At 64.1% G+C, this 25,449-nt stretch overlaps 3 protein-coding genes across 6 annotated transcripts; 2 read left to right on the top strand and 1 right to left on the bottom strand.

Moving 5' to 3' along the window:
* The first annotated feature begins 882 nt into the window (after nucleotides 1-882).
* On the top strand, nucleotides 883-7,873 carry SIDT2 (SID1 transmembrane family member 2). Of its 4 annotated transcripts, none has more exons than XM_082297045.1 (27): nucleotides 883-1,334; nucleotides 1,520-1,641; nucleotides 1,786-1,947; nucleotides 2,056-2,101; nucleotides 2,196-2,297; nucleotides 2,375-2,458; nucleotides 2,605-2,716; nucleotides 2,805-2,870; nucleotides 2,971-3,064; nucleotides 3,193-3,248; nucleotides 3,662-3,733; nucleotides 3,815-3,889; nucleotides 4,081-4,143; nucleotides 4,529-4,650; nucleotides 4,729-4,802; nucleotides 4,894-4,960; nucleotides 5,094-5,167; nucleotides 5,288-5,411; nucleotides 5,510-5,627; nucleotides 5,702-5,838; nucleotides 5,916-6,024; nucleotides 6,102-6,178; nucleotides 6,283-6,329; nucleotides 6,608-6,713; nucleotides 6,820-6,930; nucleotides 7,013-7,126; nucleotides 7,217-7,873. In XM_082297045.1, the coding sequence occupies exons 1-27, from the start codon at nucleotides 1,122-1,124 to the stop codon at nucleotides 7,277-7,279; spliced, it is 2,610 nt and encodes an 869-aa protein (XP_082153171.1). In that variant the 5' UTR covers nucleotides 883-1,121; the 3' UTR covers nucleotides 7,280-7,873. The 4 variants fall into 4 exon arrangements, with proteins under 4 accessions (XP_082153171.1, XP_082153168.1, XP_082153169.1 ...); XM_082297042.1 differs by lacking the exon at nucleotides 4,081-4,143 and adding an exon at nucleotides 3,512-3,523; XM_082297043.1 differs by lacking the exon at nucleotides 4,081-4,143.
* Nucleotides 7,874-8,610: 737 nt separating this feature from the next.
* Nucleotides 8,611-11,659, top strand: TAGLN (transgelin). Its single transcript, XM_082296943.1, has 5 exons — nucleotides 8,611-8,743; nucleotides 10,196-10,394; nucleotides 10,496-10,673; nucleotides 10,761-10,863; nucleotides 11,090-11,659. Exons 2-5 carry the CDS (start codon nucleotides 10,215-10,217, stop codon nucleotides 11,229-11,231), a joined length of 603 nt encoding a protein of 200 aa, XP_082153069.1. The 5' UTR covers nucleotides 8,611-8,743; nucleotides 10,196-10,214; the 3' UTR covers nucleotides 11,232-11,659.
* Nucleotides 11,660-12,061: 402 nt separating this feature from the next.
* Nucleotides 12,062-25,426, bottom strand: PCSK7 (proprotein convertase subtilisin/kexin type 7). Its single transcript, XM_082296860.1, has 16 exons — nucleotides 25,392-25,426; nucleotides 23,976-24,455; nucleotides 23,437-23,571; nucleotides 22,860-23,025; nucleotides 21,899-21,989; nucleotides 21,301-21,355; nucleotides 20,070-20,208; nucleotides 19,380-19,480; nucleotides 17,287-17,454; nucleotides 16,145-16,252; nucleotides 15,162-15,264; nucleotides 14,242-14,398; nucleotides 14,053-14,147; nucleotides 13,822-13,915; nucleotides 13,437-13,554; nucleotides 12,062-13,285 (listed from the first exon to the last, which is right to left on the bottom strand). Exons 2-16 carry the CDS (start codon nucleotides 24,441-24,443, stop codon nucleotides 12,881-12,883), a joined length of 2,403 nt encoding a protein of 800 aa, XP_082152986.1. The 5' UTR covers nucleotides 24,444-24,455; nucleotides 25,392-25,426; the 3' UTR covers nucleotides 12,062-12,880.
* Between the last annotated feature and the right edge of the window lie 23 nt (nucleotides 25,427-25,449).

Below are 25,449 nucleotides of genomic sequence, written 5' to 3'. Positions count from 1 at the left end.
AAGCCACAGAGCTGTTGGAGAGAGGCCTGGAAGCCAGAGGCTTGGCAACAGCTGGGATGGGGGGTGCTTTGGGAGACACACCATAAATGCAGTGTGGCATCACTCCGACTTCCCCCAAGCACGGGAAGACTCCCAAGTTACTTTGAATTATTGCATCTCTGGTGGTGATGGGTGCTACAAACAGGAGAGGCTGCAGGAACCCCGGTGACAATCCAGAGAGCAGCAGGAGAAAGGGATGGGGCAGAGCCATTGCCTGACAGGATTCTTCCATGTTCTCATGGACTTTGGGGGCAGGCAGGCTGGGCAAGGGGTTTGGGTGGGTGTCCAGAGTGCTACATGGCACCGGGGCTTCCCTGTGGGGCAGGGACTCCATATGGGGTCTCCTATGGAGTAGGGGCTCCCTTATGGGGTACTACACAGGACAAGGCTCCCCTATAGGGTTCTATAGGGTGGGAGCTGCCCTATAGACCAGAGCTTTTCCTGTGGGGTTCCGCAGGGAACTGGGCTTCCTGTACAGGATCCCATAAGGAGCAGGGGCTCCCCTTCGGAGCCGGGGTCCTATATGGGCTTGGGGCTCCCCTATAGAGCAGGGCTTCCCCTGTGGGGTCCCATATAGAGCAGAGCTCCCTTATGGGGTTTTATACGGGACGGGGGCTCCCCTATAGAGCAGGGCTTCCCCTGTGCGGTCCCCTGTGGAGATATAAATGTCAATTTATATATATATATTATATATATATATATATGGGGTCGCGCACGGGGCTCGGTGCCCCGGGGCGGGGGTCCCGGTCGCGCCGCTCCCCCGGGCTCGGGCCGGTCCCCCCGCCCCGCCCGCCGCGTCACTTCCCCGGCCGGGCCCTCGGCGTGCGACGGGCCTGACGTCACCGCCGGTCCGTGTTTACCGCGGTGCGGAACGGGAAGGGGAGAGGGACCGGGATCGGCACCGGCAGCGGCACCGGCAGCGGCTCCGCGCCCCCAGCAGCGCCCGCACGGCCCGGCCATGGGGCAGCGCGCCCCGGCGGAGCGCCCCGGCTGAGCGCCCCGTCCGTCCCATCCCGCCCCGTGCCGACCCGTCCCGTCCGTGCCGTCCCGCCCCGCGGACCTTGGCCGGGGATGCTGGCGGGATGTCGGGCGCCGGGGCGGCCGCGCTGGCCTGGGCGCTGCTGGCCGCGGCACTGCTGTCCCCGCCGCCCGTCCGGCCCCAGCTCCAGCCCCAGCCGCGCAGGGACCGCGACGTGCAGGAAAAGGAAGCGCAGTTCAACACCACCTACATCGACTGGGTGGACGCCAACCTGCTCAACATCTACGCCTTCAACCACAGCGTCCGGAGGAACAGGGTGAGTCGGGGTGGTCACCACTGCCACGTCCCCCGCGGGCTGACCTTCCGCAGGGCTGCCGGGGCTGTGGGGTGCACGGGGCACGGCAGCCTCTGCCACGGCGGCCGAGCAAAGTCCAGCCTTCGGTTCGAGCTGCCGCGGCCCGACCTGCCCGGCCAACGCCTCGCCTGCCCCTGTTCCCGCAGACCGAGGGCGTGCGGGTGTCGGTCAACGTCCTCTCGGACCACAAGGACCGGCCCGTCCTCTTCGTGGTGAGGCAGAAGGAGGCGGTGGTCTCCTTCCAGGTGCCGCTCATCCTCCGGGGCCTGTGAGTACCAGCAGGGCAGGCAGGGATTCCCCGTGCAGGGATGCCCCATGTAGGGATGTCCCCTGCAGGGATTCCCCAGGCTGGGATGCCCCAGGCAGGGGTCCCCAGCAGGGTCGGTGGGCGCACACGGCTCTCCCTGCCCAGGTACCAGCGGAAATACGCGTACCAGGAGGTGAGCCGCACGCTCTGCCAGCCGCAGACCAAGGCCGAGGTGGAGACCCAGCACTTCTACGTGGATGTCTCCACGCTCTCCCTCAACACTTCCTACCAGCTGCGGGTCACCCGCGTGGAGAATTTTGTGCTGCGGTGAGGGGAGCCCCGCGCCCCGCTCCCGCTCCCTGCCTGCTGCCTGTGGGGGCTGCGGGGGCTGTGGGCTCCCCTCGCCACCCATCACCTTTCCCGTGCTCTCTGCAGGACCAATGAAAGGTTCAGCTTCAACGCCACGGCCGCCCAGCCGCAGGTGAGGGCAGCTGGCATGGCGTGGCACGGGAGGGAAATGCACCCAGGAGGGGAGTGTGGCCACCGTGGCACCAACAGGTCCTTTCTCCCCACAGTACTTCAAGTATGAGTTCCCTGAGGAGGTGGACTCAGTGATTGTGAAGGTGACCTCGGCCATGGCCTTCCCCTGCTCTGTCATCTCCATCCAGGACATCCTGGTAGGTCTGGGCAGTGGGTCTCCTCTCTGGGTGACCCGTGGTGCCTGGTGGGGCTGACGGCCCCTCTGCCCCCGCAGTGCCCCGTCTACGACCTGGACAACAACGTGGCCTTCATCGGGATGTACCAGACCATGACGAAGAAGGCGGCCATCACGGTGCAGGTGGGCACAGGGCTGAGCCGCTCCCGGTCCCTGCCTGGTGCTGCCAGGTACCACTGGCTGCCAGAGCCCACAAGGATATCCCTGGGATAACCTCTGGCATGGGAGATCCCCTGCTGGGCTCTGCTGACCCCTGTCTCTTGCTGCAGAAGAAGGATTTCCCCAGCCATAGCTTCTATGTGGTGGTGGTGGTGAAGACGGAGGACGAGGTGTGCGGGGGGCCTCTGCCCTACTACCCCCTCTCCAAGGGTGCCTCTCCAGGTTTGCAGCGGGGCTGCCACCATGGGCTGTGTGTGGGGACAAGCTGGGGACAGGACAAAGAGCTGAGCCCTGTCCCTGCCTTCTTCAGATGAACCCGTGGATCAGCACAACCGGCAGAAGACACTGGAGGTGATGGTGTCACCTGCCATAACCTGTGAGTCTGGGAGGGGCTGGGGGTGCTAGGCTCTGCAGGGACCCGTGGCAGGTCCCCCGAGGTGCCACCCCTGCTGAGAGCCTGTCCTGGCTCCGCACAGCCGAGGCCTACGTGCGCAGTGTGCTCTTCTGTCTCGGCATCTTCCTCTCCTTCTACGTCCTCACGCTGCTCATCGCCTGCTGGGAGAGCTGCCGGTGAGTGCCCGGTGTCGCTGCCCCTCTGGGTGCTGAGCCCATGGGCACAACCCTGATGGGGGCCCTCGGGCTGTGTCCCCTCGCCCCAGCAGTGGCACAAACAGGCTGACAGCTGTTTCCCTCTGCAGGCAGCACAAGAGGAAGGGGCTCCTGGCAGCCATGGATTCACCCAACCTGGACACAGGTGAGGGCTGGAGGCAGCAGCCAGCAGCACGGAGGGGTCTGCCTGGGGAATTCCTGGTTATTCTGCCCTCTTGAGCCTGTGCCAAAGCCTCTGACTCTGCAGGAGTTCCCCACTGTCCCCCTGAGTCCCTGGGGACAAATCCCAGTGTCAGGGGGACAGGGAAGTCCCAGACTTCTCTGCTGTGGGGCTGGCAGGGCTGTGCTGGGGCTTTGCATCTCACTAGGTGTGTGTCTTTCTTCCCGTGACTTTCCGGGGACTCCCAGCATCACTCCTGGGTAGGTGCCAGCTCTGTCCTTGGCTCTGAACTTGCCCCATGCCAGGGCAGGGTGCTGGGAGCTGCTTTGTGTCCAAGGGCCATGCAGCCCAGGGACAGGGGTGCCACCAAGGGTGACAGGAACCCTCCTGTCCCACAGGTCACTCACGCAGCATCCCTGACTCCTTCCTGAACCATGGCCCCTACGACAGCTACGGCTACGGCTCCTTTGGTGAGTGCCATGCACTGTCCTCCGTCCCTCACCCCCTGCCCACGGGCTGTGCCCACCCTCTGCCTGTCCTTGTCCTTGCAGGGAATGGCTCCTCCAGCAGCACCGAGGGCATCACGGACAGCCTGGGCTCGGCAGAAGTCTCCTACAGTTACGTGGGTGAGTTGTGGGGCCACTGGTGTGTCCGCAGCCCTGCGCAGCCTCGTGCCCGGTGGCATCCTGGCTCTGCCCCCTCCATCTCTGGGAAGGGTCCTGGGGCTGCCGGCCCCTCCGTGCAGCCCCCAGCAGGGTCTCCATCAGTGACACAGCTCAGGGAGCTCTGCTCCAGTAACTCTGGCTTTCCTTTGAAGGGCAGGAGCAGTTCAAGCGGCGCACGCCCTCCACCCCGATGAGGCCGCTGAGCATTGCCATGGGTAGATGCTGGTACCGGGCAGGGTCGGGCCAATTGGGGTGAAATCTGCCCAGCCCAGGCTTGTGCCCAGGCACAGAGCACCCCGCTCCCCTCCCTCAGAGCAAGTGCAGCACCTGAGGGGCTGCAGAGCAGGACATTGTCCACCCGGCCCTTGGTGGTCCCCGACGTGGCAGAGCCCCGGGGCCCAGGCACGGGGCAACGCTTGCCTGCATGGGCACAGCCACCACCTGTCCCCGGGGCAGGGCCGCAGGGAGCTGAGGCGTGTCCCCGGTGTGAGTTGGCAGGGAGGCAGCCCAGTGGTTAATTGGGGATGATTGGGGTCCTGCGGGGTGGGCACCGAGGCGGGTGGCCCAGGGGCTCTGCTGACAGCCCCGGCTCGGCCGCAGGGGAGCGGTCACTGGAGAACGTGGCCGGCCGGCCGCGCATGGACTCGCTCAGCTCCATTGAGGAGGATGACTACGACACGCTGGCCGACATTGACTACGACAAGAATGTCATCCGCACCAAGGTGTGTCCCTGCCCGGCCCCCAGCCCTGCCCGCTGCTCCCCGCTGGCCCGGCGAGCCCCTGACCCCCTGTCCTTCCAGCAATACCTGTGCGTGGCTGACCTGGCGCGCAAGGACAAGCGGGTGCTGCGCAAGAAGTACCAGATCTACTTCTGGTGAGTGGGAGGCAATGGGGAGGGGGCACCAAGCAGTGTCCCAGCCTGGGGCGCACAGCAGGGACCCCCTGACATCCCTGCTGTCTCCCAGGAACATCGCCACCATCGCTGTCTTCTATGCCCTCCCTGTCGTCCAGCTCGTCATCACCTACCAGACGGTGAGTGGAGCCAGGGCGGCAGTGGGGGGGGCTCCTTGGAGCTTGGGGGACTGCAGTCCGAAACCCCACTCCCCAACATGATGGGGACAACCCTGGGAGTCCCCTGTGTCCCTCACCCTGCTCGTGCCCACAGGTGGTGAATGTCACCGGCAACCAGGACATCTGCTACTACAACTTCTTGTGCGCCCACCCCCTGGGGAACCTCAGGTGGGTTGGGGGGACAGTGGAGGGTGGCTGGGGGTCCCCTGTGCCCAGGGCTGGGCTGCAGCGGGACCCCGGGGAGGGAGGCGGGTCCGCAGCACCCACACCAGGGCTTGCCCCTCGCAGCGCTTTCAACAACATCCTCAGCAACCTGGGCTACGTCCTGCTGGGTTTGCTCTTCCTGCTGATCATCCTGCAGCGCGAGATCAACTACAACCGCGCGCTCCTGCGCAACGACGCCCACGCCCTGGTAAGGGACACGGCTGCCTGGGGAGCTCAGGCTGCCTGGCGGGGCTCAGCCTCCTGGGACCCCTCACCGCCCCTCCGTCCCTCCCCTCCGCCCCACAGGAGTGCGGCATCCCCAAGCACTTCGGGCTCTTCTACGCCATGGGCACCGCCCTCATGATGGAGGGGCTGCTCAGCGCCTGCTACCACGTCTGCCCCAACTACACCAACTTCCAGTTTGGTGAGTGCCCCCCTGGCTCCCCACTGCCCACACCGGGGCCACCCACACCCCTCTCACCGCTGTGCCCCCCGCAGACACGTCCTTCATGTACATGATCGCGGGGCTCTGCATGCTGAAGCTCTACCAGAAGCGCCATCCGGACATCAATGCCAGCGCCTACAGCGCCTACGCCTGCCTGGCCCTCGTCATCTTCTTCTCCGTGGTGGGCGTGGTGAGTACGGTGGGCACTGAGGGAGGAGGACTGGTGGCCCCCCACAGTTCACTGCCCGCCCCCCGCTCGCCCCGCAGGTCTTTGGGAAGGGGAACACGGCCTTCTGGATCGTCTTCTCCGTTATCCACATCGTGGCCACGCTGCTGCTGAGCACCCAGCTGTACTACATGGGGCGCTGGAAGCTGGGTGAGGGGGGGCCCTGTGAGCGAGGGGGGTGGGGGCAGTGTGGTGGCCCTCCGGTGTCACGTCCCCTGTCCCTGCAGACTCGGGCATCCTGCGCAGGATCCTGCACGTGCTGTACACGGACTGCGTCCGGCAGTGCAGCGGGCCCATGTACGTGGTGAGTGCTGGCACCAGGGCCCCCGGCTCTGTGGAGACCCTCCCTGGCAGCCCCCCCCCAGAGCAGCTGCCCGCCACCCCTCACAGCCCCCTCGCCCTTTGCAGGACCGAATGGTGCTCCTGGTCATGGGAAACATCATCAACTGGTCGCTGTGAGTGCAGAGCTGGGCACGTGCCAGATCCCACCCCGCTGCTCCCCATCCCTGCTGCCGCCCCCACCCCGCTCCTGCGGCACTGCCGTCCCTTTGCGGGGCTGGGCTGAGGACGGGCAGCTTGTGGCAGCTGTGAGCCCAGCATGACAGGTCCCCCTGCAGCTGTGGCACCCTGGAGTCCCCACACTCTGCCTGATCTCCCGGGGGCTGCAGACACGCACTTGGGGGACAGCGGGCATGGCAGGGGGACCCCCAGGCTGACCCCACTGCCTCCCCAGAGCTGCCTACGGCCTCATTGTCCGCCCCAATGACTTCGCTTCCTACCTGCTGGCCATCGGCATCTGCAACCTCCTCCTCTACTTCGCCTTCTACATTATCATGAAGGTGGGAGTCGAGCCCCCAGCCCCCACAGGCCCAGCAGGGAGGGCAGGGCAGGGATGAGCTCTGCTGCCAGCTCCTGCCCACACATTGATCCCGGCCTCTCCCGCAGCTCCGCAGCGGCGAGCGCATCAAGCTCATCCCCCTGCTCTGCATCATCAGCACCTCCGTGGTCTGGGGCTTTGCCCTCTTCTTCTTCTTCCAGGGGCTCAGCACCTGGCAGGTGAGCAGGAGGGTGGCACAGGCAGAGGGGTGGGCAGGGTGGCCATGGGCAGGCACAGTGACGCTGGCCCTGTGCCTGGCAGAAAACGCCAGCTGAATCCCGGGAGCACAACCGTGACTGCATCCTGCTCGACTTCTTTGACGACCACGACATCTGGCATTTCCTCTCCTCCATCGCCATGTTCGGCTCCTTCCTGGTAGGTGCTGGTCCCACCAGCGCAGCAGCCACTGTCCCCAGTTCCCCAGCTCACCAGGGCCCTGCTCCCCTCACTCCCCTCGCTCCACAGGTGCTGCTGACGCTGGACGATGACCTGGACTGTGTCCAGCGGGACAAGATCTACGTCTTCTAGGAGCCTGCAGCCACCCGCTGCCCTGGGACTGTGCCAAATGCCCGGCTGCAGCCTGGGGAGGGGGAACCACCCCTGGGGAGGGATGTCTGTGCTGCAGGTCTTGCCAGCCACTCCGTCCCCCTCCCCACACAGCCGGGGGGTCCTGGTTTGCCTCCTCCCTGTCAGCCGGGTCCCTCCAGGAGCTTTGTGCCCATCCCTGGGCCCGTCATAGCCAAAAACGGGGCTGGGGGGCCACCGGAGCATCCGTCCTCGGTGGCAAGTGACACTGGAAAAGGGGCTGCTGCTGCTGGTCCGTGTCCGTGTGCCCGTGGGCACGGGGGGGGATTGGGGCGAGCGCCGTACCAGCAGCCCCGTGGCCCCCTGAGCACGTGGGTGTGGGTCTCTCTTCAGTGCCTGAGTCGAGTGGGTGGGAGGTGGGGGTGCGTGGGGCCAGCACGGTGGTGGCAGTGGCCGGAGAGGCCCCACTCGTGTCTCCTCCAGCGTCCGGGGGGTGGTGGCCGCAGTGGGCCCCCGTCGCCGCTCCCCACCAAGGTGCCGCGTTCCCCGCGCCTGGATCTGCTGGGAAGGGACTCGCATTAAAGTGTCTGCACTTTGCCTGTGCCTGCTGCCGCCTGCCAGGGGTCCCGTGGGGCAGCTGCCACCGGCTGTCCGGCAGGCCCTGCTGTGGCGCTGGTTCCTTCTCCCCACGGGATTTTGGGAGATGGGCTGGAAAATGCTGCCCTGGAGAGCAGGTGTGGAGAGGCTAGGGGTGTCCTGTGAGGCACGGGGGGACTGACAGCCCCGGGGGTGCCCAGGGGGGTCCCACTTCACGGGCAGCGAAGTTCCCTGGGGGCTGGGGCCCCCTGTGGCATCAACGCAGCGCGGTGCCAGGGCTGCTGCGTGCCCCGCTGTGCCCTGACCCACTCCGGCTGGTGCCCGCGGGGCAGAGGGAATCCCGGGATTTGCGGGATGCCCATGCGCGGTGCCCGAGGGATGCCGCAGCCTCGCTACCCGCCCCGGCCGGGCACCGTGGGTGTCACCCGTGCCCCCGCAGCATCCCCACGGGGGGACCCTGCGCGGCCGCCGCGGCTCCCGGCGGTGAGCGCACGGGAAAACCAGCCATGAAGTCAGGGCGGGAGCCCTCGGCGCTGCCGCCTGGCTATAAAAGGATTTACTCCATCAGTCCCCGGCCCGGTTCCGCCCTGGCCCCGGCCCCGCTGGGGCGGAGGCACGCGGGGAATGCTCGAGCACGGGCTTTCGTCGCTGGTTTTCGGAGTCTTTCCCCAAATATGGTGCCTGGGATGGAGTCACGGAGCGCTGCGGGGCCGGGCGCCCCGGGAGGGAGGGTTTGGGGGGGGGGCCGGGCTCCGCGCCCCACTGACATCACCGTCCCGCCGCCCGCCTTTTAGCGCAAGGTCGGGGTCCCCGCGGGGCAGTGCGCTGGTCCCTCTCCGAGCATCGCCCTCGCTCCTTCCGCAGCCGCTTGTGAGTCCTGCCGCGGGGGGGGCGGCGGGGAGGGCCCCCGGGTGGGAACGCCAGCCCCCGGCACGGGGGTGCTGCTCCCCGGGATGGGGACGCTGCACCCGGGAGAGCGAAGCCGCTCCCGGGACTGCGATCTGCTCCCTGGGTGACGCGGGTTCTGCTCCTCCGGGTGCGATGCGGCTCCCCGGGATGGGGATGCTGCTCCTCGGACTGCCCCGCTGCTCCCCGGAGGAGGGTCAGGCTCCCCTGCTCGGGCTGGGGTCACCGCCGGGGTTCTGTCGTGCTCCTGCCCCTCAGGAGCGCGTTCCCGGCGGGGTTGCGCAGCTGCGGGTCCCCGCGGTAGCCGGAGGGGCCGTGCGGGGCTCAGCGCAGCGTTGGAGGGACAACTCCAGCCCCCAGTGCCCGTTTCTGCCCCGTGCTCGGTGGGAACGGGAGATGGGCACGGGGCTGGAGGGCCCGGGGGCAGCTGACGGGCACTGCCATGTGGCCGAGGGAGCCGTGTGTGACCCCTCTGTGCCAGATCGGGCCAGGGCATGGAGCGGGATTGGCTGTGGCACCTGTAGCATCCCTGGATGTGCCCAGCAGTGCTCGGGGTCTGGGCACGGGCTGCCCGTAGGGCTCGTGGGGCACCCCTGCATTGCTGGCAGCAAGCAGGGTCAGTGTCTCAGCCCATCCCGCCGGAGCCGCGGTGCCCAGCGGTCAGGATGAACCCGCTGGAGGCCGGGTGTGGATGTGGGACATCCGCACGGCTCCTGGAGGCACTCGGAGGCGTCATGCCAAGCGAGGAGCCGGGCAGGGAGGAGCGATGCCAGCGCCACCAAAGGTTTGGCTGCCACTCCCAGAGCCTCTCCCTCCTGGCATCTTCCCTGGCATCCTCCCTGGCACCCTCGGGCGCTGCCCGCAGCCGGCTACCTGCCATCACTGCCCACAGCATATCCTTACAAGGGCATGGGCACGGCTCCCGCTGCTCCCGCCTCGCCCGCGATCCTCCCTGGCTCCCGGACCTGCTGTGCCAAGGCCACCCTGCGGCCACCCTGTCCTGCATGCCATGTCCACCTGCTGTGCCATGGCCACCATACCATGCCACAGCCAGCCAGCCTTGACCTGGTCACCTTGCCACCTGGATCCTGGAGTGGTCACACCAGGGAGATCCATGCCAACCAAGAGCTGGCAAGGGACAGGGATGAGGCTGCTCCTGTGCACAGTCTGGAGCTGGGGATGAGGCATCTCTGCCAGGACAGAAACCATCTGTCTGGGCAGATCTTGGAGGTCATGGTGGTGAATTCTCCATCAAACATCTGGATGGAGCTGAAGGGCTGTTACCTGGCAAGAGAAGAGTCAGAAGGGCTTGTCCCCACTGCAGCAGAGTGACAGGCAAATGAACAATGGTGTCCATGGGGTCCCTGGATAGGGGACAGCATCTCCACAGCCTGACTGTCCCTGTTGTGCTGCCAGGTCTCCCACCACCACAGCCATGGCAAACAAAGGCCCAGCCTATGGCATGAGCAGGGATGTGCAGTCCAAGATCGAGAAGAAGTACGATGATGAGCTGGAGGACCGGCTGGTGGAGTGGATCGTGGCGCAGTGCGGGGCTGCCGTGGGACGCCCGGAGCGGGGCCGCCTGGGCTTCCAGGTCTGGCTGAAGAACGGCATCGTAAGTGGGGTCCTGGGGGAGGGCGGCCGGTGGGGAGCTCCGGGGGCAGCACAGGGAGCTCCAGAGGCAGCGCAGCAAACCCAGGCTCCCCTCTGCGGCAGGTGCTCAGCAGGCTGGTGAACAGCCTCTACCCCGATGGCTCCAAGCCCGTCAAGATCCCCGACGCGCCGCCCACCATGGTCTTCAAGCAGATGGAACAGATTGCCCAGTTCCTGAAGGCGGCCGAGGACTACGGCGTGGTCAAGACAGACATGTTCCAGACCGTGGACCTGTTTGAAGGTGCGGGAGGGGGGCAGTCGGGGTTGGGGGTTCCAGGGCTGCCGTGCTGCGCTGTGCCCATCCTCACGCCCCTCTCTCCCCGGGCAGCCAAGGACATGGCGGCGGTGCAGAGGACGCTGATGGCCCTGGGGAGCCTGGCAGTCACCAAGAACGATGGGAACTACCACGGGGACCCCAACTGGTTCATGAAGTAAGTGGGGGAGTGCAGAGTTGGGCATGGGGACCCCCTTGTCCTGCGGCTGCTCAGAGCTGGCTGGCTCTTTCCACCGCCTGGAAGCACCCCGGAGCACATGGAAGCGGGATGCCAAACTTTCAGCTGGAGAGGGAGGGTGGCTGGGGCATTCCTGGGGACCGGGGTGGGGCTCCTGGGCAGCCGGGGGTACGGGTGCCCCACGGCCTCTCCCTGTGCCCCACAGGAAAGCGCAGGAGCACAAGCGGGAGTTCACCGAGAGCCAGCTGAAGGAGGGCAAGAACATCATCGGGCTACAGATGGGCACCAACAAGGGAGCGTCACAGGCGGGGATGAGCTACGGCCGGCCCCGGCAGATCATCAGCTAGGCACCCCCGCGCCGCCCCCAGCCCTCCCCCGCCGGGACCTCCGTCTCCGCTCCCCGCTGGCCGCCGCCAGTCCATTGGTATTTATTGAGGAGCATCGCCCGCCAGCCCCATCGCCCCGCCAGCGGCCGCACGCTCCCCGCCGCAGCCCCCAGCCCGGGGCCGCAGCCCCCCAGCGCCGTGCCCGGGCAGCCTCTGCCCCCGGGCAGCCTCTGCCCCCGGCCTCGCACCCCCTGCCAGCCGGCCCTGCCCTCGCCGGCACCCTCGGGTGGGACGGGCCAGCGCCCCGGCCCCCGGGGCCACCGCCCTGCCCGCCGCCCGCACGAGCCCCGCGCCACTGCCGCAGAGATCCCTGCGAACGGGGAGAAGAGAGAATTGGCCTCGGTTTTGTACTTCGTTTTTGTCAAAATTAAAAGGTTATATTCATCTAGCGTGGCCTGACGAGGTTTCCTCCTGCCTGCCCTGCTTCGGCTAACTGATGGCACCCGGAAAGCCATTCTCCCTAAAAGGCTGCAGCTGCTCCTCCTGCCACCTCCAAACCTGGGGAAAACCAAAGCTGGAGTTTGGATTTTCCCTGCCTGGCTTGGAAAACTCTGTCCTCTCCCTGCAAACCATGACACCCACCTCTGTCCTTGCACCTTCCAGTGCTCTGGCCCAGCCCTTGCCTCCCCTGCCTGGAGCAGCCCCTTTTATCCCAGGGCACGGAGGGCACACAGCCCCCACAGATGCAGAACCCCAACACTGGGTCCCTCCCCCGGCCCCGGGGCTGGGTGATGCATTTTTGCACAGTGAGGAAGCTTTGGGAGGGCAGAAGAGTGATGGATGGGGGAGAGGAGGGTTTTTCAGGCTTTATTTGGAAAGCTACACAAAAGGGCTTCGCTGATTAAAAAACAAACCCCAGCTTTAAAAAAATAAACCACTGAACCCAAAGACATGTGAACAAGCCAGCCCTGCTCAGATGAGCCACTGCCAGAGCAACTCAACCTCCCCTCCCCAGCCCAAACCAGGCCTACCTGCTACCAGAGGTGCTCCTGTGCCCACTGACACAATGACAGCCCCCCAAACAGGCTGGTTCCTGCCTCCCCCACCCCACAGCTGCTCTGTGCCCACGGGAGAGGAGGAATCAGCAGGATTGGAGCATGGGGGGCAGGGAGAAGCGCTGGCTGGAGATGAGTGAAGTAACTCCCTGCTTCTAAACTGGGATAACTGGTGGGTAGGGGCCGGCTGTCAGCCCAGGAAAATGCCAGTGCTGCGGGGTCCCTGCCTGCAGAGGCGGCTGCCGGGGCCTTGGTCTCATTTTCCAGGCCCGCTCTGCAGAAATCAGGGACAAAGCGACGTGTGTTGGCCCGGCTGCAGCGGCAGGAAGGGGCTGGGTGTGGAACCGCCCAGGTCTGTGGGAGCGGCGCTGCACAAACGGGGAGCCCCGAGCTTCCCCAGCGCAGGCTCCGTCAGGAAAGGGTTTAAGGCTTGCTTTGTTTCCCAGAGCGAGGGAAGGGAAGCTCCCTTTCCAGTACCAGCACTCTCTCCTTGGGTCCCAGCCACCTCCAACACCACCTCCCGCAGGACACAGTGGCAGTGGTCCCTGGGGGCTCAGCAATGAGTCTGTGCTGCCCAGGAGGGTCGTACCGAGGGAGGGCCCCAGCCCCAGTCAGTCAGAAGGGCTGGTGCTCCCTGTCCTCCATGAGGAGTTCAGTCGATGCCTCCCGGCCCAGGAATCCCGTTCCAGTGGGGGCTGCCTCATGGAAGCTCCCAGTTCTGCCATTGCTGGAAAGTTTGGGGTGGGTGGGGGTCCAGGACCCCTCCTCCCTGTCCCGGGCAGGCTCCAGGTGCTCACACTCCATCTCGGCCTCCTCCATGTCCTTCTCCCGGTACAGCGGCACCGACTCCATCTCCAGGCCGCTCTCCAGGGCTCGGTGCTTCCCGCCCTGCTGGTACCACCTGCAGCTGGTGGGGCTGGAGCAGGCCAGGTCCAGCCCCACCTCGTTCCTCGTCAGGCAAACCTCCAGCATGTAGTAGAAAGTCCAGAACACAGCAAAGCATCCCAGGAGCAGGAGGGTCTGCAGAGGGAAACCCCTTGAGAAACACAACTCTCAACCCCCTCAGGGCCCTGCCCACTGCCCAGCAGAGAGGCACAGAATCCTGAGCAGGGTCCTGCTCTTCCAGCTCCTCCTGGGGGATGCAGGGCTCCCAGCCCGCAGGAAGGCTCACCTTGAGGGTGTTGGCTGTGATGGTGTAACGCTGCTCCTCAGGGATGTCCAGCCCTGGGGGACAGGGCAGGGAGAAGTCACCGCTCAGGTACTGCCCACTCATGGCTTCCTCCAGTAGCCTGGGGACAGAGACACCCCGTGAGTGTCCCGTGGGTAGGGAGGCTCCAGGGAGGCTCCAAAATGCCCCCAAAGGGTCTGGAGTGCCTCCTTCCGCCCACAGAGCCGTGTTCTGCAGCCCATGGCTGCCCTGTGAGGTGTGAGGGCAGCCCCAGCCTCACCTGCCACATGCCCACCTGGCAGCAACACTGCTCCAACCCACAGGCCGGGATAAACCCCTCAGCCTCCCTCTCCTGGCTCCCCACCAAGCTGGGGACGTGGTGTCCTACCTCTGCCGTTCCTTCATCTCTGCTGGGGACCACGAGGAGCCGTACAGGGTCAGCTGCCAGTGCTTCAAGGTGCCAGGCTTCAGGCTCTCGTCTCCTGGGGAGGAAGCAAGTTGGTGCAGTGGGGAACTCTCTGAGCCAACCTGCTGCTGCCCAGGTGATGGGCTGGCAGTGTCTGGGACATGGCACAGAGCTGCCACCACCCCTGAGGGTCCCCTGGAAGGCAGGACTCACCAATGTCCCTGATGAGCAGCCTGTAGGTGCCCTGTGCCTCCTCGCCCCAGCAGCGCACCGTGGAGAAGGTCCAGTCAGAGAAGCCATTGGGGTCCCTGCCAAGGGGTGAGGGGAAACAACCCATGAGGGGTCACAGAGCCTGACATGGCCCTGGTGTCCTGCCCTCCACACTGTGCCCTCGGTGCTTACGAGTCCATGCTCCGGGTGGTCCCGATCAGGGACATCATCCCGCTGGGGCAGAAGAGCCGGATCTCCAGGTTGCCACGGCGGGGGTGGGTGATGGTGACGGTGACTGCCACGTGCTCCAGGGTCCTCATGCCAGAGAGCTCCAGGTCGGCAGGAGTGACTGGGAAAGGGAAGGGGGGTTGGTCAAGGCTGGTGGCCTTGGGATGGAGTCCCCACTCCCAGCCAGCCCCACTGGGCTGTGGTGCCATTTAACAGGACACTCATGTTGTCTGTGCCTCTTCCCAGCTGCCCTGCATGGGACTGGGAGCAGAAGCCAGGTGTCCAGGCTGCCCTGTCCCATCCCGAACTGCTCCCAGCTCCACGAATGCTCACAGCCCCTGAGCTGCTGACCACAGCCCCTCCGGAGCGGGGTGGGCCTGGGGCTCGGCCGGCTGCTGGCGGGTGGGTGCTGCCAGCCCCTGCTGAGGGGGGACGTGGGCACCTCACAGAGGCATCAGTGCCGCTCCTGCTGGGGCCAGGGAGGGCTGGGGCCGAGCTCTCCTTCCCGCTGGTAGCAGCCGGAGCAGCGCTGCTGTTCCGGACAGGCCTGGCCAAGTCGGGAGCTGCAGCATTACCTAAAATGGTCAAAGCCAGCGGAGCGGCTCTGGCCGCTGCCCAGCCCGGCCCTGCTGCTGAGCCCGGCCTGGCTCCCCAAACACACCAGGGCAGGGATGGGGCTGTGGGGAGCGGATCGAAACAGCAGCAGGCAGATCCCCTGGGGATGGGCAGCGGAAAAAGCACAGGCAGCCCAGCACTTAACCCCTTCCTGGCCTCCTGCAGCCCAGGGCTGGTCCTGCCCTGCTGTGCCACACGGCAGCGGGCAGGGCTGGCTCCCTGGCCCCGACGTGCACAGCACGTGCTCTCCATGGCACACCTGCTCTTACCGTTCCAGGCCACCTCCAGCTCCTGTGGGAGCAACGGGATGCTCCTGCCCTCCTTCAGCACGGGGCCCACGTAGGAGGCCAGGTATGGCACAGACTCCCAGATCTGCCAGGGGAAGGACAGAGGGTTCAGCACGGATTGCACCCTCCCTGCACATCCGTCCCTCCCTCTCCCACTGCTCTCACAAGCTGCTGCTGTGCTGGATGCGGGGCCAGGCCAAGGGGCCTCTCCCGATGCTGCTCTGGGACTCATGGGCTGCTGTGACACCCCAGGATGGGAGCAGTGCCCACAGGCCCAGGAAAGGAGGGAAAGTCACTGCCTGGGAGCCAGAAGGGCTGATCAAGATTTGGGACTCCCCAGCCCTGGGTTTGTCACAGTGGCTTTGAGTGGTGACTTGAGGCTGCTCCATTCCAACCCCTGGCACAGCAGGGCAGGGAACAGCAGAACCCAAATGCCTGCAGGAAGAGGGAGCAGCCTGGAAGTCCCTGTGACCCTGGGGGCACAGCTGGCAGCGGCAGTGACCCGGCACAGCTGCGCAGAGCTCCACACACGAGCTGCGACCCAGTGCCAAAGGGACTTCTCCGTGTGACCAGAGGAGGAAGAGATGGGGATGCCGCCGCCTGCTGTGACCACACCACTCCCCTGGAGCTGTTTCTCGGGACACCCCCCCTGCAGCCACTGTGGAGGGAGGAAGGTGCTGGGGCTGCTGATGAAGCTCCCATCGCCATGAATCAGGGCCCTCGCCATGGCTATATATAGTGCTGGAGAGCAGCAGCTCGGGGCAGCTCTCAGGCACTGCTGGGAGCCTCATGACCTCACACCAAAAGCAGCCTCAGAGTCAGGGCCAGCAGGATGGTGGCCAAAGCACTGGCCCTGAACAGCAGCGGTGTCACCCCACAGCGTCACCGGGACAGGACTTGTCCTCGCCACGGGGCTGGGCTGCACTGCCTGCCCACAGGGCAGGTGTGGGAGGGCAGAGAATTACCTTGGCAGCGTTCACCAGCCTCCAGGCATTGAGCAGGCCAAAGCCGTGCTGGTGGCTGTGGCTGAAGCCCGCCTGGTTGGTGTCCCACTTGGCACGGCGGTCCTCGTACTGCAAAGACACCACAAAAGGGTGCTCTGGTTACCTGGGGGCACACCAGCACCTTGGAACCCCCAGGCCAGAAGGGAAGGAAACCCAGACACATCCCATAGTGGTGGGGAAGCAAACCCACATGGCCTTATTAGAAAGGAACAGGTTGATCTTTGTTTGAAACAAATCCCAGGACAAAGTGGCTTCCCAGCTCCTCAGAAAGGACATGGAGCAGCACGAAAGGGCACAAATGCCTCTGCTCTGAAACATCCCAGCTGCTCCCTGCTGCCCAAACCACTGCCTGTGGGATGGCAGAAGCCTTGGAGAGAAGGAATGGAGTCCTTTAAATCAACAAGAGCTGGGGCAGGACAGATCTGGGTCCCATCACTTACTGGGTTGTAGTGCTCTGGCAACACTGGCTTGGAAGTTATGGAAAACACTGTCCCATGCCAAAGTGAGCACAGCATCAGCTGGACACGGACTCCCACTCCCCAGAGGGGTGTGGGAGAAGCCCCATCTCTCCAGTCAGTTCCCACTCCTGCTCTGGGTGAAGGGAAGGGCTGGGTTTGCTGCCCAGCTCTCTGCTGTGCCTGTTTCCAGGAGCCCAGTTCTCCGGAGAGCCCAGGAAAGGCCAGGGCAGGGCAGAGCTCCTTGCTTTCCCACTGCCTGGACCATGAGGTGACGCTGCAGAGGTGTCAGCCCCTGGGCTGGGCCAACCCCACCACACGCACACACAGGGCTGAGTCCCAGAACCTGCTGAGCCCTGGAACCTGCTGAGCCCCTGGAACCTGCTGAGCCCCTGCAAGACCCCTACATTGGCAGATGGAGGCATTCCTGAGGCAAATACCCCATTTATTATCATGACAGGGGAAAATGCCTCAGCCACATTCCTGGAAGGAACACGGGGTGAGGGGAAAGCACAATCCCCGTGCTGGGAGCCAGACGAGCGAGAGATTTATGGAGGGGCAGCAGACATAAACAAGGATGTGCACAGCAGGGCCCCGGGCATCCTGCAGCACCCCTGCTGTGAGGGAGGAGGGAGGGTCACCGCTCACCTTGGTGGCAGTGAAGACAATGACGTGCTGCACGTCCCGCCAGGTGAGGCACGGCCGCACCTGCAGCATCAGCGCGATCATTCCCGCGGCCAGGGGAGCTGCAGCCGATGTCCCCGTGTGACCCTCCGTGCAGCCCGTGCCCTTCTGCAAGTCCCAGTCGGTTGTCACCTGCCGAGGAAGAGGAGACAGGCCTCTGTCAGGCCCCTGTGCTGTGCTGGGGTGCCTGCACCCCGAGCTGCGCCCTTGCCAGCCCAAGCTCAGCCTGTGACACAGCTGTCCCTGCTCACAGCCAGCCAGGAAGGGTCCTGGCACAGCCTCACTGCAGGGACAGTGATCCCAGGGGAGCAATGAATGGGGACAGTTCCCTTTGGAGAGAGAGAGAGACAAACTAGCCCTCACAAAGCAACTTTGTGGGAAACTCCTGGCAGATATTTTGGGTTCCTGCTCACCTTCACTGCTGATCACAGTGTCACAACCAGACTGCAGAGGGGCCACACAGGACTGTGCAGAGCACACAGAGCCTCCAGAGAGGAGTCAGGAGGCTCATGAATGATGGCACCTCACTGCAAAGCAAGTGCATCCATCTCCCTCTGCTCCCCACGGGGAGAAAGCCCAAAATCCGAAGGGTTTGTGGTGTTTTTGCTTAACTCCATCCCACTTTTCCAGCTGTGAGTGGCTCCAGCTCACGCTGGGACACTGAGTGTCCCACACAGAGCACCCCGAGAGCACAAGCTTTCAGTAGGAAGCACAGGCAGTGCCAGAAGCCATATTAAATTCTTCCCATTAAGGAAACCACACAAAGTTTATGGTCTGGTAAAAGAAAAAAAAAAGCTGGAGCAGATGGCTGCAGGGCAGTTAACTCTGGCACCACTGCAGCGAGCTCCAGGGTGTCCAGGAGCAGACTGTGCTCCTGAAAAAGGGCTGTGTGGGGTTCAGCAAGGCAGGGGCTGCCTGAAGGAGCCACCGTGGTACAGGCTGTCTCTGTGGCACATGCTGTTCCCAGGCTACGTGTGGATCTCACCCTGGCTGTCCTATGGAGTGCCAGCTCCCCTGTTAGTGTCCCATAAGGCTGGTGTTTAAAGTGAACGTGCATTTGTGACCTTCAAAGCACTCACACCGGGCTGGGGGAAGCCAGACCAACGCAGGAGCCTGCAGCTCCTGATGGAACGCAGCAGAGCCCTCGCTGGCTCCCTTTTTTCCCAGTGTCAGTACTTTCCAAAGCAGCCTGGGACAACTGCAGTGATTTCTGAGAGGAAAAATCAGCTCCATTCTGGGTTTTACTCTCCCTGTGGCAGATTGTGCCATGCCCTGGCTGGGCACAGATCCCTGCCCTGGCTCTGGGCTGCAGGAGGAGCTTGCTGAGTCCCAGCCAGGTGCTGAGGATCCCAGGCTCTCCCTGTTTCCCTGGTTTGACAAGCCTGGATTCAGCTGCTCTGTGGCAGGCACAGAGCCACAGGAAAGTGCTTTTGGGAAGTACCTGTCCTGGTGGGAGATCCTCCAAGCCACGGACAATCCAACCCCAAATAACAGGGAGCCAGTGACATTTCCCCTCAGCTGCCCTGGGATGGGTGGGCTGTGTGGTCCCTGCTGGCCCCACAGGACAGGAAGGGGTCACACCACTGGGGTGGGGGCAGCCTGGCACCAAGGGAGGGACAGGCTGGGTCAGGCCTGCAGGGGGGAAACAGCCCCCGGCTGCTTGGCTCAGGCAGAAAGGACGTGTTGTTGACAAGAACTCGCTTTCTGGCAAAAAAAGGAAAAGCTGATAAAAATATTCTTAAAAATTCAACTGGGAGAGGCCCATGTGCCAGAACAGAGGAGAGGCTGGGGCCAAGTGGCTCAAAGAGCCCGATGCTCTCCCTGCCCTCCGTGCTCCAGCATCCCTCGGGAGCAGAGCGGGGGGTGCTGCCTGGGCAGGAGTGGGGCAGCTCCCACAGGGCTGAGAAACAGGACCCTCCCTCTGTTTGTGCAGGGCCTGGGCAAAAGGCACATCCACGCCCTGGCTCAGAGGAGCTGTGTGGGAATCGGAGGGGATGGAGCATTGTCCTGGCTGTCCCCGGGGTGGCCAGGGGAGCACAGGGGACACAGGTACTCACAATGCTCCTCATCATCTTGTCCCCGCCGCTGAAGGTCACGGCCAGCATGGAGGCACATTCCTCGGCGTAGAAGGGCATGGAGCCCGTCTCATCCACAGCCCCTGGGGAAACGAGAAAGGCATCGACTGCCTGAAACCTGCTTAGCTTCAGCTGCTGAAATGTCAAGGTGTCGATGCCCTGAGAGCCTCTCCTGCCAGATGCGCTCTTCCAGGGGCTGGGAGCTGGGCAGAGAAAGCAGAACCAAGCCTGTGTTTTTCCTGCATGGAAGATCTACAGGAAGGGCAGCCACAATAAATAATCCTTCACTGTGCTCAGTATCACACAGATCTTCTGCCCCTCAGCAGCTTCTGCTCTCGAGAACGCAGATTACACGTTTCTCTTCCAACACAAATGATGGGAATGCTGCATTCCAGGTCATTCCCTGAATGTGGCAGTGTGTCACAGCCCTGGGAGGGAGGCCTGGGCACGGGCAGGAATTTCTCTGGCCTCCTCTTGCTCTGTAGGTCAGAAGCAAACTGCAGGCTTGAGGGCTGAAGCCCAGCACACCCTAGACACTGCCATGCTCATTCCCAGACACTTTCCCACAGGTTCCCACCAGCCAGCCAGCTCCCAGCTGGGCAGGCTGTGTGCTTTTGGGATGACCTCACTGCTCCAGGCTGGAAAGGGAGGAGACAGAAGAGCCAGGCTCACCTATCGTGACAGTGTAGATAGAGTTGGCGTATCCATCGTAGTTGCAGTTGTCACTGTGCTGGCCCCCGTTGCCACTGGCCACCACGAAGATGCTCCCAAAGCCCCGGCGACCCGCGATCACCCCGTGCTGCAGGGCAGCCTGCGGAGAGGGACAGGGCAGAGGGGCTCTTCCCAGGCACTTCCAGGCTGATCCCAGCGGTTTCTGACAGCAGCCGGCCCAGCACGTGTGATCTGCCAGCACTGCCCCTCTGTGAGTGCCCAGCCCCACAGACATGGGGCATTGCCTTTGCTGAGACACACCACACCGCCAGCCCCACCTGAAAGCACCTTTCCAGCCCAGACACCTCGCCCAGACATCATTCCCACCTAGGGAAAGGACACATCTGATGGATGAGCAAGAACACAACCCTGCTGGAAGTGACCGCCCTGCTCTCCCTCCCCTGGCAGATGAAGGAACACTCTGCCCTCCTGGCTCTGCTGTGGCACAGCGAGCTCTGCCCGTGCTCTGGGTCCTGGAGCTTGTTCCAGCTGTCTCTGCAGGCAGGAAGGGAATAAATTAACTTGCAGAATTGGAAACCATTTGTTATGGCGAACGGACAGCTCGGCTGTCAGCGCTGCTCCGAGGAGCGCAGGAACTGCGGAGTTGTGGTTGGAAAAGCACAGCAGAGGAGCACTGGAGCAGAACCACACCCCACTGCTGGTTTTGGGGCCCCTCAGTGATCCCTCGCAGCAGCACAGGCAGGCTGGGTGTGCTTTGCAGCAGTTCTGCAGCACAGGAGCTGTAAGAAAATCTTAATGGCCTGGGAAGGAGCAGCCTCAGCTCTGACTCTCTGTCCCACTGCAATCCCACTCCCCTTATTTACTCCCAGTATCCAAAGGCACCACTCCTGCCTCGGGAACCACCCTGAGCACTGGGAAAGCTTGGCCTCCTGAGCAGAGCGCATCCTGCGGGTTGCACAAGTTGTAAGCGCAATACCACAGGTTGCGAAAGAGCCTTTTCCTGCTGGAACCAGCCTCTCCTTGGAAAGCTCATCCCGCCCTGCCTGAACGCTGCCCTCCCGCCGCAGCGTCGCCTCTCCCAACCACGCAGTGACAGGGAAACCTCCGCTGGCACCGAGGGACACAAACAGACGTGTGTGGTGTCACAGCAACATCCCGCCCCGCCTGAACGGGCAGGCAAAAAGCCACAAGGCCTGGAGGCTCCCCCAGGGCTGCTGGGGCTGGGTTTTACCTTTCCCAGTTGATGCGGGCCGTCCACGGTCTTCCCATCGTCATCGGGACCCCAGCTGCAAAGAGAGACACCGTGAAGTGACAGCCCCAGGAGTCACAGGCGGCTCTTCCTGCCATTACAGAGAGCTCCCAGCAGCCACCAGCTGCTCCCAGCACCACGACTGGGATCGCAGAGCACTGCACTTTCCCACCCATCAGGATGGCCCCTCGCTGCTGGGATATTGCTGTCGTGTTTGCACTGTGCCCCTGGGTCAGATTCCAGCGGACAAAATGTTTGATTTTTATTTAACAAGCGGCTTCTCACACATTCCAGTCCCCGTCACACGGCTCAGCCGGGGCTGCCTGACCACACTGGGGGGCACAGTGTCCCCTCCAGCATAGCCAGCCCAGGGGACGTGCTGCAGCAGCACACAGAGGGACATCTCGCAACTGCAGGCGCTGTGCAGAGCCTGGGACAGCTCTCCAAGAACAGGATTTTGGTGCCTCAGGGCTAACTGGAGCCACAGAAGGGTGGGAGCTGGTGTGAGCACTCAGCCACGAGCTGTGACCCTGTCCCCAAGCCCTGCTGGGAGCCAGCTCAGGGTCCCCTGGGGGCTCACCTGCAGCTGTAGATGTCATTGATCTGATAGTGCTTGTTGAAGGCGATGGCCTCCATGCTGTCCGTGAGGGGCCCGTCCAGCACTCGGATGCCTGCGGGACAGAGGACAAGGAACGTGACCAATACGGGTCACATGAGCTGCACACACTGCAAACAAACTCCTGGCTCGAGGCTGCCCCGCTGTGCTCACCCTGCAAGGCCAGCCCAGCTTTGGAGGGCTGGGGCCTGAAACAGCGCCAGGTCCCGCCTGGATCTGGGGCAAACCCTCCTGTTCCCTGTGCTGTGGGTACACCATGAGCTCATCTCTGCTTCTGCCAGCTGGGAGCCTCTGCCTGCTGTGCCTCTGGGCAAGCCCTGACCCCCCCAGCACCCCAGGGACTGTGGTGTGACCAGGTATGGACAGAACCACGTCTCAGCATGGCTGTCCCCACACTGCCAGGGACACATCCTGCAGGGCACAGAGACCTTGCCCCCCTCTGCAGAGAAGCTCAGGAGCTCTGGAGACAGCTGGGGCACAGCACACATTCCCTGGCCTTGCAGGGGAGAGACACAGCACTGGCCCTTCGCCCTCATCCATCCCACAAGGCAGAGTGGAGACCAGGGGCCAGGGCAGTGAAAGGGACGGGCCAGGGCAGTGAAAGGGACTGGCCAAGATTTGCTGCCCCAGTGCCTCCAGGCACAGCCTGGGCACGTCATGGCACAATTGTCTGGCTCAGCCAGCATGGCGTGGCTGCTCTGCTGAAAGTCTGGCAGCCAGGGAGGCCAGGAACACTCTGGAAAAGCTGCCAGGAGCTGGCTCCTCTGGAGAGGAGCTCAGGCAGGCGCCAGGCCCTCCCTGCAACAGCCCAACCAGCCCGAGCATGGCACCGCTGACTCAGAGCCGCTCCAGCCCATGGAGCCGTGTCCCAGCCCCACGGATCCGGGGGTGAGGCAAGCTGGGATTGCCTGGGGCCTGCACGTACCTGCGATGCGGCTCCCGTAGGCGACTCCCACCGTGCAGAAGCTGTTGTTTGGCACAGCCGCGATCTCCCCGGCGCAGCGGGTCCCGTGGTGGTTCCCGTTCTCCTCGTCGGGGTGAGGCATAGGGTCAGGGTCATTGGAGTTCAAGTCATAGCTGCCTTCTGGGCTCTGGAAACAGACCCACAGTCAGGACTCGGGGCTCTGCTCTTCTCAATTTGGGAAAAGCAGGAGTTAAGAGAACGGAGCACAGGCTGAAACACAGCCTGGAAGCCATGGGAACTTGGGAGTGTTGAGCTGCTTCCACACAGGGCTGCAGCTCAACACTGCTATCTGCTGCCGTGGGGAAGGAACCAGCCAAGGCAGCTCCATGCACTGCTGCGGGTCAGAGGGAGGCCGGCTGCCTGCCACAGGGAGCACAAAGGCAGGTAACCCTGAAACCTGGGTACAAAATCTCCCAGGAAAGGTTTGCTGCTGGCACTTTCTGCCCTGGCTGAGCCCAAGGTGACGGCACAGCTCAGACTCTGAGCTCTCACACGCTCCTGTCACACTGCCCGGCCTCCAGCCTGTGCAGGCACTCACGTAGTTTGGCTGGATGTCCTTGATGGTGTGCTCCACGCCATCGTCCACCACCACCACCGTCACGCCGCGCCCCGTCACGTTCCGCTCCCACACGCCCGTGACGTTGATGTCCTTCCCGGGGCTCTTGCGGTTGTTCTAAACACCAGAAAGGACAGCGAAGAGAGAGGGTCAGCGCTGAGGGGACCTCCTGGGTGCACTGGATGTGACATGTGGGGCTGGGGCAAGCATGGGAAGGAGTCACAGGACAGCCAGAGGAGGTTGTTTGAGGCTGACAGCGAGCAACAGTTGCTCGAGCCATGACGTAGAGGGCACAGTGTGCTCCAGCCAAACCCCTCTGCCCACCCCAGTGCCACCTGTGCACAACCAGCCACAGGAGCTGTTATCACAGCGAGCACGTGGCAGGCAGGGTGAGCTCTCAGTGAGCTCCCTCCTCACCAAAGAACAGAAAGAGGCTGCTCTGTTTCCTGCGTGACAGCTCGCCCATGGCCACACAAACAGCCCGAGGCTGCGAGCATAGCAGGAGCCAGGAAACCACTCACCAGATGCCACTGCTGGGGGTATTTGGGATCGTTAAAGTGCAGGCTGCGCTTGGAGCGCTTCAGCAGCTTCTGTTCCGAGTGCCACCGCACGCTGTCGTGCTGTGCAAACAAAGTGTCCACCGACCTCCTTATTGCTTCATGTTCAGTCACCGCGTGGCCGTCGGGCTGGTAGGCAAAGAGGTAATGGCCCTTGAGCTCCCCGACACGGCCCATGTTCACCAGGCCCGCAGTCCGGGCCAGCTCCTCTGCCTGCTGCTCCAGCTCCTCCTCGGGTGCATCCAAGCTGACCGCCCACGTCAGCTTCCCGTGGCGGCCTTCAGTGTCCGGAGCGCGCTGCCCGCCGCAGGCCGGTCCGGCTGGCGAGGCCAGGGGGATCCAGGCAGCGCTCAGCCAAAGGCACGTGTGGATGCAGAGCGTGGCCTCCATCCCTGCGCTCCATAGCGGCGCTCCCCGCCTCCAATGCGGCATCAGACAGGCGGGCTGCAACAGCAGAGGTGAAACTGGTGAGAACCCCTTCTGATGAGGGACACGGTGCTCACGGCCTCACCTGAAGGTCCCACAGAGCCCTACGCGGCTCGCCACCAACCCGCTGCGCAGCAGATCCTTGCCGGGAAACCCCAGCCGAGGCGGCTCCTTCCCAGCGTTTCAGAACTGGAGGCACACCCAGGCTGGGCAGGGATCGATCCCAACCCTGCTCTGCCTGCTGGGTGGCAGCCCCGGGCCAGACAACACCGCACTGGGCTGGCAGGAGGAGCCACTTCCCCCTCTCGCCTCTGATAAGAAACTGATAAGAAACTCTTGATGCGCAGTTCCCCAGGAACAAACACCACGGGCGACGCCACGCTCCGTGGGCAGCCGAGAGCTGGTTCCTGTTCTGCAGGAGCCCTACCGAACTCGTTCCTCACCTGCTCCACGGCCGGAGGAACCTGCTTTTCCCTGGCATGGGTGGAAATCACCACCGAGCCCCGGTTCAACCCGCTTTCCGTAAGCCACGGCAGCGGAGAGCGGGGAGAACACCTCCCGAGATCCCGCTCCCTTGGACGTGCCCGGAGCTCGACACCCCTGGCCCTTTTCCTCCCTCGATCCGGTCCATTCGCCTCTGATACAACTCATCAGCTGCGGCTGCTGCTGGACACCGAGCTGGACACCGAGCAGGTTTCTCTCCCTCAAAGTCGGGCTTTAAGCGCCGCTTGATGCACCCCGGCAGCGGCACCGCGCAGCGCCCCGGGGCAGCCCCGGGCACCGGCATCAGGGACACTGTGGAGGTCACCCACGGGCAGAACGCCCCCGCCGCCATCCGCCACCCCCGCCTGGACCCGCGGCGAGCCGGCGACAGCGGGGCCGGTGCCCCCCGCCCCGGTGCGCGTCCCGCCGCCCGGACCCCGCCGCCCGCCGGTGCCGCCCCGCAGCGCTCACCGGGCATGAGCCGCCGCCGCCGCCGGAACCCCGGTGCCGCTGACAGCGGCGTCACATC

The sequence above is a fragment of the Coloeus monedula genome, assembly GCF_965178545.1.
Source record: "Coloeus monedula genome assembly, chromosome: 25".
Taxonomy (NCBI): Eukaryota; Metazoa; Chordata; class Aves; order Passeriformes; family Corvidae; genus Coloeus; species Coloeus monedula.
Note: the sequence above shows the minus strand (reverse complement) of the source record. Positions and strands in the feature narration are given on the sequence as shown.